The 11,229-nt window shown below is 44.3% G+C and overlaps 2 protein-coding genes across 8 annotated transcripts in view; both read right to left on the minus strand.

The window, feature by feature from the left end:
* Positions 1-11,229, minus strand: part of LOC140743509 (uncharacterized) — a 36,910-nt gene that overhangs the window by 9,780 nt on the left and 15,901 nt on the right. For all 7 annotated transcript variants that reach the window (XM_073074837.1, XM_073074840.1, XM_073074838.1 and 4 more), the window contains exons 10-15: positions 5,209-5,359; positions 4,457-4,623; positions 3,960-4,096; positions 3,301-3,541; positions 505-712; positions 115-245 (exon numbers count right to left, since the gene is read on the minus strand). In XM_073074837.1, the coding sequence (XP_072930938.1) occupies positions 115-245; positions 505-712; positions 3,301-3,541; positions 3,960-4,096; positions 4,457-4,623; positions 5,209-5,359 (1,035 nt within the window). The remainder of the gene's footprint in view (positions 1-114; positions 246-504; positions 713-3,300; positions 3,542-3,959; positions 4,097-4,456; positions 4,624-5,208; positions 5,360-11,229) is intronic.
* LOC140743169 (uncharacterized) lies at positions 6,593-10,286 on the minus strand. The gene has a single exon (XM_073074223.1). The coding sequence runs from the start codon at positions 10,259-10,261 to the stop codon at positions 6,593-6,595; it is 3,669 nt and encodes a 1,222-aa protein (XP_072930324.1). The 5' UTR covers positions 10,262-10,286.

Raw genomic sequence — 11,229 nt, forward strand, 5'->3', positions numbered from 1 at the left:
TTATGTATAAGATTAGAATACAGATTTATTTATTACTATAAGCAGATTCCAGCAACTATTTTTTTGAAAGAATATATTGTTCCATTGCTAAGGATATAAATAGTAATTACTTACATCAAATCCGAAACAAGAATCAACCTCCTTCTCCAACTTGATACATCTTCCCACCCTGTTCTGAACACCGGCCGACCTGTTCAGTATTATGGGCTCCTTCTTGTCATCATATATTTCATATGATTCTTCCTCTGAAATTATACATTATTATTATTAAGAACATATTTTTTAAATATCATACATTTAACTTAACATTATGGTCACCACACATTATTTCACCATGTAGTACTCCTATCCTATTGTAAAATAAATAATAATAAATAGTATCAACAAAATATATTGTATATAGTATCTATACATGATACGGAATGGAAAATCTTAAAAAAAAATGTTTGTAACAAATGCCACTGCCAGAAGTACTACGTCTTGTTAACAATATTCGCCACATACCCTGTTCCTCCTCTTCAGTATACTGCGGTGCAACGACGGCAATCTGTTGCTCGGTGCCGTCTTCCAGCTGGATGACCTCGAGGACCACGTACTGTTGGTCGCCACTATCGCCCACTGTCACCAGCTCCCCGCGTTTCAGATCACTCTCAGTTTCCTCATCCAACTTTAAATCACCATCTTCGTCCTCGCTATCATCCTCGTTGGAATCCTGCCGTCGAATATTGTCAAGTTTTAATCTATCTACAAATGCCGTGTATTGTTCATCGTATGCGTCGGTCTCATAGAAATTGTTTGACGTGTTTCATATGATTAAAACATTAAGATGAAATCATACTAACAGCACGACAATAAAATTGTTTTGTCATGCTCTTAGACATCATAAATGTATAATAATACAATTGTGTCCCTTTTGTCATGGATAAAATTATCATAGCACAGCAACGTTTAAGTTTTATTTGAAAATATATTTTCATAATACACAATGACAATTTGTTTGTATTGTTATGCAACTGTTTCTCGTGGAGGTGAGGACACATACAAAAATGTCACACACACATGTAAACATATTTAAACTCGCTATTACACAATAAAATTGGATGATGATATCACTTCTTAAGGTATCAACAGTTCTACTGAGCCGTTTAACATTCTTCCGATTACAGTTTCATACAAAATAGAGACAAATAAAACAACAAAACATATATATTAATACTATTGCAATTATTAATGGATTCAATGTTCTCAATATGGACTACATATTTAATGTCATTTAGAATCTGAACACATCAAAGCATCTTGCAAGCATTATGCCAGAAAAACTGAACTGAAGGTCACAGAAGTGAGAGGGAAGTCATTTATAACTAACATATAACAAGGCACTAAGCTCAATGATTCGCAGATGTTTTTATATTGCACACAATAGCACACAACAATCTCAGAGACTTTTATAAAATTTCAGAAAATATACATCGAATTTATGACAGGCTGGAGAATAACATTAGCCAAATGTTTGAAAAACGATTGATCTGCCATTCTGTGGTGAAGATGTGAGCTAAACTGAAAATCTCGGTATAATTAATTGAAACGGTAAACAAGTAATGTGGCATATATGTATGAGCATGAGAATTAAATCGCATAAAACGTCTTCGCAAAGCAAATTTACACTGATCCGGTTCACAGTATATAATGGCAACATTATTGCCATATGCATTTATTACGTAGCAGAATGTACCTTCATCAGATGATAAAGATCTTCGCACCTAAGGCCAAACCTTCATAACAGCAGTATAACCTATGTAACACTACAAACTCGGCTGTGGTCGACCTAAGGAAGATTATTCCACACTTTGTGTGGGCAACGAACACCACTCTCAATTAGGCAAGTTGTATATACTTCATAAAAGGAACGCCAGCTTTCCGATATAATTCAATGTAACTGACATCCCATTAGAAATATAAAAAAGTGCAAATGAACCATAATGTAAGCAAAATTAAAAAAAAAACTGCTTTAGACAAAATAATTTCACCAGCTTTCAGGCAGCTTTTATTTTTATTTCTACCTAATAACAGCAGTGTTAGGCGCTGCTGTGTTCCGTTTTGATGGGTGTGGTAAGGGAGACAGACTTTTCCGAGGCGTTCCAGCTTAGTCCTCAGGGGTAGCGGCGCATCTGTGCCCGACCTCAAGTAGGAATATCTAATCCTATCTGGGGTTGATTACAGATATCCATGGGCGGCAGTAGCCACTTACCATCAGGTGGACTGCATGTTCTTCTGCTACTCCTATATTATAAAAAAAAGGCATCATTCAGTGATGGGCAATGATCGCAACGGTCTGTGATTGCAACTCAAAGTTTAGACTTTTTGTTTCAGCGTTTGCGACTGCTTTTATATTTATTAGTGTTTTGAAATTTTGATTCATTTACCATTTTTTAGCATAGTAAATATTAGTGTAGTAGACGCTAACCACTATCCACGTGTTTATATTAAAAAATATAAAAGAGTAGAAAAACATCGCATGTTAATCCTTCGCTTCGACTTATAAAAGAATTGTGTTTAACGCTTTTCGCTAATAAACTTGCAAATCGCTTTTTTCGCTACTTATTTTTAGAATTGCTTTTTACGCTTTAGAATGAAGTTGGCAGATTGACACCAGCCCTGCTTGGTATTAGTAAAAGGCGTCGGAGATTACTAAGTATGGGATGTCGTCATGAAAGTCAGTTAAGTAAGGCAAATAAACGAAAAGCTGAATTTACGTAAAAATATATATGTATTTTATGCTTCTCCTTTGCTTTTTAGATATGTTCAGTACCTACGCACCAGCTGCAACTATTCGCTATAGCATGTGAAGTGTTACGTTATAAAAAATTCATTCTCGCTAACTGCAGTCTAAAAATATGGCGTCACATGTACTATAGATTACATCACAAGAAAGGTCCTTTATAACAATTTATTGAACAATTTTGTAGGCACTGCACGCAGCTTCAATATAAAATAGATAGCCAATATAAAATCGGTCGCGTTCCGAACCGGAAGTAGTTTAAGAAAAATATTGTACCTGACAATTTGTAAGTGCCGTCGTTGGCCTATACAAAATAAATATATTTCATTTCATTTCAAAAAATTATCAATTTCATTAGTAACAATTAAAGCGAAATAAAATAAAATTGATAATTCATAATGAATGTAATTGACATCATGTGAATGATTGTAGCCGCTATTTAGGACATTTACAAATTGTTTTCAATTTGATTCTTTGGGACCAACTATTCGATAATCTTTACACAAATTTGCACCTACCTTCGACATTTCATCAATTCTATCTGGTACGATCATCTTCTGCCTGCCAAGCTTCAGAGCTAACGATCGCTCGTGATGGCCAGACTCCGGGTCGTGCACCGCGAGATGGCGAATCAGATTGCCCTTGTGGGCGAAAGTGCGCTTGCACTCGTGGCATGTGTGCGTCTTCTCCTTGGGCGGCTTGGGCACATAGTCCGGATTGTGGTAAAGATTCTGATGGCGTCGGAGCAACTGGATTTGTCTGTGTACATGAAAAAATCATTATTATTATTTCATTTGTACACTATAACTAGTAATTATAATAAAAACAAAAATCTGACTGCTTATTGTAAATATAATTAAGTGAAAGGAGTGGTGAATATAATTAAGTGAGAGTCCTAAAACTTGGAGTAATTATATCACTCCTAGGACTTATTAATTATATTACTCCTACAATTGAGAGGAATTCAAGAGCACCTCATATGGTAAAAACTGTAAAAGTCGATGAGCTGTACGGGGTGCACAAGAATCAGACATCTTACCTATAGGTACTAGAAAAACACGAGCTTCCATAGCCGGGTATAAAAGCAATAACAAATTGTAATACTACTACAACTTTCTTGATATTGTATTTTACATTAGTATACTTTGATTATGATAATATAAATTTAGTTCTATACCTGAACGACTGGTCGCACTGATCGCAGGAGAACGGTTTTTCTCCGGTATGTTTAAGCATGTGCGACTTGAGATGACGGAACGTCGTCGATGCGTAGGGGCACACCTCGCATTTAAAACACTTCTCACCTTCGTGGGTCTGCACAGAATGAATTATGTATATAATTTTCTATTTGTAAATGTACAAACCCAACACAGGGCTGGACTTGAATGTCTGAGGGTCCTAGGGCAACAAGGAGAGGCCCCCAATTGTTTTCCCATTAAAAGGAACATTGTTTTCCATCAATTCTTTGAAAAAAATAATGCCAACAAACAACATTATTTCAACAACGATTGAAGTAATTAGTAAAATACAAGTATTGTAAAAATATGAAAAAACATTGTTTGTTATTGTGAGGCCTCTTTTGTGAAGGCATCGGACCAATAGCCCCGCCTGCCCTATTCCAAACCCGGCCCAGGCTCAACAAACTGCATTCATAAAAGAAAGTTGACATCCTACCTTATTGTGCATCTTGCAAGAATACCGATCGGGGAATGTTTTCCCGCAACGCTTGCATTTCAGAGGTTTTTCTGAAGTGTGCAGTTTCTGAACGTGAATTCGCAAATCGGTTTTACGGCCGCACTTAGCGGGGCACAGCTCGCAAGAATACACCGGCTTCTCCGCCACTGGAAATGCAACCATACATTTAACTACCGATTATTATTGAAATGAAGCACACATCAAGAGCGCACGCAAATTGGAAGTGAATGACAGCTATTTCAGTATAAAGAATAACTTAATATATAATAATAACACAATCTACTTATTATTTCTCAGGTAGGTAAGTATAATATCCTAATAAAAAAATAGCATGCTAATTATCCATAAATAAATATTGCTAACTGGGAAAGAGAAAAAGTTTTATGAATATTTACTTTATGCCAACATTTTTCCTTAATAATTTGTTACTATTCTAGGAATCCATCTAGCTATTACAGACAGTTTCATTCCATACATACTTTGATTTAATTAAATTCTATACAACTTGTGTGTGTGTGTGTTGTTTCGAGAATATGACATACAAGTATAGTCCTCGTAAAACTGCTAGTCCGCTCTGAATGTAGAAATGAATCGCGTCGCCATAGCAAATTGTATGACTACACCTGCTCGCAACAACTTCAGTGCGGACTAGCAGTTTGGCGCGAACTATACTTGTGTACTTATTCAACGTGCTCAATACATGCAAACAATCATACAAACATATAACATACCGTTATGTATCAGTTTGTGGGCCTTGAGGGAGTTGGATTGCGTGAAGCACATGTTGCAGTGATCACACTTGTACGGCTTCTCGCCCGTGTGCGTGCGGAGGTGACGCTTCAACTTGAAAGTGTCCGGCGACGCGTACGTGCAATGCTGGCACTGTTGAAATCGGTACGTTTTATTAATTTATAACATTTCACTACTTCAATTAAAAACTACCACAAATAAAAAGAACACTTATTACAGGAGAGCTAATTTAAAAAAAAAAAAGTACTCTTTGCCTTTATAAAATTAATGTATAACACAGATTCGTTTTCTAGATGTGGCACTTTTGTACAAAAGAGATGTTGTCGCGGGGCGCTGTGTGTTCGGCGGTGTGGTGGTATGCCACGCCGCCACCTAACCTGCGACCGTATAGGGGTGCGGGCGTGATGTTGTACGGACGGCCTTCTTCCGTCCGGCGCCGGAAGCCCGCTCGTGGTGATAGTCGTCGCGTCGGGGAGTTGCGCCTGTCCCGTGCCGTAGAGAGGGTAGGTGCGGGGAAGGGGTGACGTGCAATAGAAACAATAATTGACGTGCAATAGAAACAAGAGTGTAGGCCAGCCAAAGCCTCTTCCCTATCCCGACCTAACCCCTACTTCCTCTTCTTGAACAGGAACGCTTCCGTCTTCAGATTTTCCTTCTTCCCCAGGAGTCTTCTTCTTCCCAGGAGTCTTCTTCTTCTTCAGGAGTCTTCTTCTTCTTCAGGAGTCTTCTTGGTATTCTTCTCTGCTGAGACCATGCTTAGGCCGGAAAACTGGTTTTCTGAGCTACCCCAGAGCAATACCGTAAAGAGAGCCGCGCTTTTTTAGGCCCATTTTCGTGTCATTTTCACTTTGGCTGACCTAGTTTTCACCCTTTCTTTATTAATTTCCCAAAATTTACACATATGTATTATACATCGTTGGAATCCTCATAATTAGCCCTATCTAGCTACATATGTTACATTATCATACCTAAATTAGTTACAAAGTTATTCGTGAAAATATTCCAAAAATGTACATCTTACGTAATTTTACATGTCAATAATCCTAATTATCTCGAAATTATCACATTTGATTCTAACTATTCTTACATCAATATGAAGCTAGAAACATATTCTAGGAGATAACATAAACATTAGAAATATAAAACATGTATAAAACTCAAAAACTTAACCTATAATACCATTTTCATAAAAATACGTAAAAACTCTAATAAAATACAACAAATGCGAGACCGATAGCGCCATCTACCGTGTCTTATCCCTAAACTTAAAACTTACGTAATATAATTTTCTTATTTAACTTATAAAACATATTCAGACAGACATAAAACACAAGTTAATTACAATTATTCGTAAAATATCGTTAGTCAGTCGCCGACATCCTCCCCCTCGTGCGTAGCACCAACTCCTGGCCCGGCGACTCCATGCTCGTGGCTCGACGTGACGACTACCTCCCCGCAGTCTGGCTCGCTGGTCGATGCTCCACCGCCTGTGTCGTCGACCGCTTGCTCTTCATTACGTCGTGCTGGTACCAGTAGCACCAACTTAGAGCTGGGACGTTTCAATACGCCCCCCGTAGTGCGCACCTCCAGTACCCTGGTGTGACCGTCGGGCCCAGGGAAGGTTCGGACCACCTCACCCCTCGGCCAGGCTCCTCGTGGCAGCGTGGAGTCCACTATTAGGACAGTGTCTCCACACTGCAAGTCCCTTGTGGCAGCTCTCGCGTCGACTCTTCTCGGGATCAGAGTTGGAAGATACTCTTTCACCCATCTGCTCCAGAAGTGGTCGGCTAGTCGCTGCGCAGTCCTCCATGTGCGCCGGCCGGTGAGGTCTTCGTCGGTGAATGTTCCCAATCTTGTGCCGCAGGATCTCCCAATTAAGAAGTGATTGGGAGTGAGGGCACCTTCTTCATTGTCTTCGTCGGCTTCGATAAGAGGTCTTGAGTTCACCAGGTGCTCCGCCTCCAATAGCAGAGTGTGCAGGACTTCTTCCTTGGGATGCCTTTCCTTGAGGGTGACCGCCAAGGCCGTTTTGATGGAACGGACCAGGCGCTCCCATGCCCCGCCCATGTTCGGAGCCCCAGGTGGTATGAATTTCCACCTGATGCTCATCCGCTCGGCTGTGGTGATGAGGTCTTCTTTGTTGAGGCTGGCGAGGGCTTCTTGAAGTTTCTTATTGGCCCCCACGAAGTTGGTGCCGTTGTCGCTGAAGATCGTCTTCGGCATCCCCCTTCTTGCTGCCATTCTTCGTAGCGCCAGGATCATGGAGTCCGTTGACAGAGATGCTGCCAGTTCCACGTGGACGGCTCTGGTTGTGAGGCACGTAAATAGAGCGCCCCACCTCTTCTCATGACGCCGACCCACCGTGATGCTCATGGGCCCGAAGTAGTCCACGGCGGTGCATGTGAACGGCGGTTCCCCATGTCGTAACCGTTCCAGCGGGAGATTCCCCATCGGCTGGAGTCGTGGCGTGCCGCGGTACACCTTGCACCACTGACACCGATGAACCGTCGCTCTCACCGTAGACCGTAGTCCCAGTATCCAATAGCGCTGCCTCAACTCGTTGATCACCGTCGCGTGGTTACCATGGTTGAATTCTTCATGGTAGTACGCGATGAGCAGTCTGGTGATGTGGTGCTTGCTGTCTAACACCACAGGTTTCTTATCTTGCCGAGTGTGTCTTGCCGCGTCGATTCTTCCTCGGAGTCGTAGTAATCCATCTTCCATGACGACATCCAATTTCTTAAGCCTGCTATTCTTCTCGAACGGCTTCATCTTCTTGACGCAGCGTACTTCGTCTTGGAAGCTCTCTTCTTGGCTTCTTCGTAATAGGATGTTTTCGGCTTCTCTTATTTGGTCGGGTTCGAGGGGAATGAATCTTCTTTCTTGGGTGTTCTTGTTCACGGGCTTCATTGCTACCTTGGCTTTCTTCTTATTTCTTTTCCATGTAGGATCTTGACGCTCAGACTTGCGGGACACGTTCACTGCGTGTTTCTTCTTCCGGCACAGGCCGACGAACTGTAGTACCCTCGCGGTCGCTCTTACTAGTCGAGTCCAACTTGAGAACTTGACTGGGTTCGGAGTCGGATGTCGATCAACGGGCTTCGTTGCCCCCACAGTTGACCTCTCCTCTTTTCCCGTGGACTCCGCCTTGAAGGTACGTGGTTTCGGCCATTTTTCCTTCTCTTGTGCCAGGAATGAAGGTCCGTTGAACCATCTGTGTCCGCTCCCGAAGTCCTTGGGCACGTCCCTCGTTGCGTCGTTACTATCGAGATTCTTTACCCGACTTTCATACTCCTGCTTCAGTGCCGGATCCCCATCCAGTTTCTTCTCGATGTTCCTTAACCGGTTTTCCGCTTGCTTGTAATTGTACGGCATTTTCCCTTCCTTGTTTTTCCATAGCAAGCCGGTCTCGAAGCGCCCATTGTCTAGTCTCTTTGTAGTTTCTTCTAAAATTGCCAGAGCCCTTTCTTCTATGTCTGTGGTCGGTCGACGTGGCTGGATCCCCAACGATTCCACGGCGAAATGTTCCTTGATGACCTTTTCCAAATCCTCTTCTTTAGAAGACACGTGCGCGCAGGTTACGAAGTTCACAGGTCTTGATGCTGCTCCATCGGACCCGTGTAGCACCCACCCTAGGTAGGTCAATGATGCTACGGGTTGACTTCTTTTCCCCTTGCGTGTGGCTCTGGACACGATGAGCTCCCAATTGTCTTGTCCGATTAACAACTTGGGTGACTCTTCTTCATAATACAATTGTTTCGACATTGGCTTGAGATGAGCGCATTCTTCGATCCTTCTTATTTCCAATCTCTGAGGCGTCAGGTTGATGTCATCTATCGTACGGGCCCCAGTGATGGTTCTCTTCTTGGTCTGGTGCATTCCCTTCAATCTGACGTTGACCTTCATTGAGTCTTGCTTGGAGATGGTCTTCCCACCTACGGTCTCCAAGGTGAGTGCTTCCACGGGTCCTTTGAGGCCGATTTGTCTTGCAACCGCAGAGTCGAGAAGCGTGACAGTTGACCCCTCATCCAGTAACGCCAGGATCCGGGCAGCTCCCTTCGGTCCATATAGCTCAACAGGAACCATCTTCAAATATGCCCTCGCTGTCCTTGCAGTGTTCACCGGGAGCATGACGTTGTTCGCTATTTCTTTCTTCTCTTCGGGCTTCGGGTGATCCCATCGTTCTTCATGAAGCACGAAGTGATGCCACCGCTTACATGTCTTGCACGGTGGACGCCGACATGTTTCCTTCCGATGTCGTCCTTGAAGACACTTGAAACACATCTTCGACTTGGTAGCGACGTCCCACCGTTCCTTCATTGGCAGCTGTAGAAATTTGCGACATTCGAAGAGGTGATGCTCGTACTGGCAATGTGGACAGGTCTTCTTTTCTTCCAGTTGTTCGGACGTGGTGTTCGTGAATTGACGTCTGGGAGGCTGGCGCGGCTGCTGCGTAGTCTCCTGCGTCGCGTATGGTCCACACCGGTCCGCTTCCCTGTTGAGGAACTTCATCAAATGCACCAGGTCTGGATCTTGATCTTCTGCGTCGGCGGCGAAGTCATACCACCGATACTGCAATACCGCCGGCATCTTACCCACGATAATCCTTATCATTTCCGGTGAGTGTAGATACTGCGGTCTTCTTAGCCCCCGTATTGTCGCGACGGTGTTGTTCACTCGACTGGCGAACACGCAGATGTCGCGCGCATTTTCGTTGATCCTAGGAAGATTCTTTACCTTTTCCAGTTCCATCAGGATCAGGGCTTCTGGTCTTCCAAACCTTCGACGAAGAGCTTCTATTACTTCTTCAGGAGGGCACTCTGAATATAATAGGCTCTTGATAGCCTCCCTTGCCGTGCCCTTAATTGACCGCCGCAGCCGCGCCATATTCTGTGCATCCGTAAACAGCGGTGCGGTGTCCTCATATACCGTCCTGAAGGCGATCCATTCTTCGCTTCTTCCATCGAAGTCGGGTAATTCATGTACGTAATTAGGTTGCGATGCATTCCTCGGAGCAACACTAATGGCCTTCATGATGGCCTCAGCCAATTCCTTGGTCCCGTTGCTTGCTTGGTCTTCAGGCTTGACGATAGTGACTGGAGGTTGACTGGCTCGCCCCTCCCCGGACGCCCCCAGTCGGTGCCCCTCCCCGGACACCTCCCCCTGATGCCCCTCCCCGGACATCCTCTCCACCGTCGACTGCACCCATATGTGGATGTTCGCGTTATGCGACCAGTCTTCATCCTCGACCTCGGACTCTTCTATCTCCACCTGGACCAGCTCCCACTGCGCCTTGGCGAGTTCTGCAGCTGCCTTTGCTTCTTCCAGCTGTCGGCGCGCCAATTCCAGCTTGGCTTCCATCTCCCGACGTTTCGTCGACTTCACCGAGCGCGTTTTCCGGGTTCCAGCTGTTGCAGCAGTTGGAGCAGCTGGAACACCTGGAGCAGCTGGAACAGTCACCAAGGTGCCTGAAGTGACTCTAGACTCATATGTTGTAAGCGTACCCTCAGTTGCGGTGCCCGATGTCCCCGAACAGTCAGTTGTCCCCTGCGCGCTTTCCGTGGCGCGGGGCGCAGTCGACTGGTTCGGCGGCGAGGTTCCCCTCTGGCTCCGTGTGATTGGCATGGCGGCGTCAGTAACCCGACGATATGACGACTAGCACGATAATCCGGCTCGAAGGACCAGCTGTTGTCGCGGGGCGCTGTGTGTTCGGCGGTGTGGTGGTATGCCACGCCGCCACCTAACCTGCGACCGTATAGGGGTGCGGGCGTGATGTTGTACGGACGGCCTTCTTCCGTCCGGCGCCGGAAGCCCGCTCGTGGTGATAGTCGTCGCGTCGGGGAGTTGCGCCTGTCCCGTGCCGTAGAGAGGGTAGGTGCGGGGAAGGGGTGACGTGCAATAGAAACAATAATTGACGTGCAATAGAAACAAGAGTGTAGGCCAGCCAAAGCCTCTTCCCTATCCCGACCTAACCCCTACTTCCTCTTCTTGAACAGGAACGC

The sequence above is a fragment of the Epargyreus clarus genome, unplaced genomic scaffold (assembly GCF_041222505.1).
Source record: "Epargyreus clarus isolate Ecla_fem2 unplaced genomic scaffold, WU_Ecla_fem_2.2 ptg000007l, whole genome shotgun sequence".
NCBI lineage: Eukaryota > Metazoa > Arthropoda > Insecta > Lepidoptera > Hesperiidae > Epargyreus > Epargyreus clarus.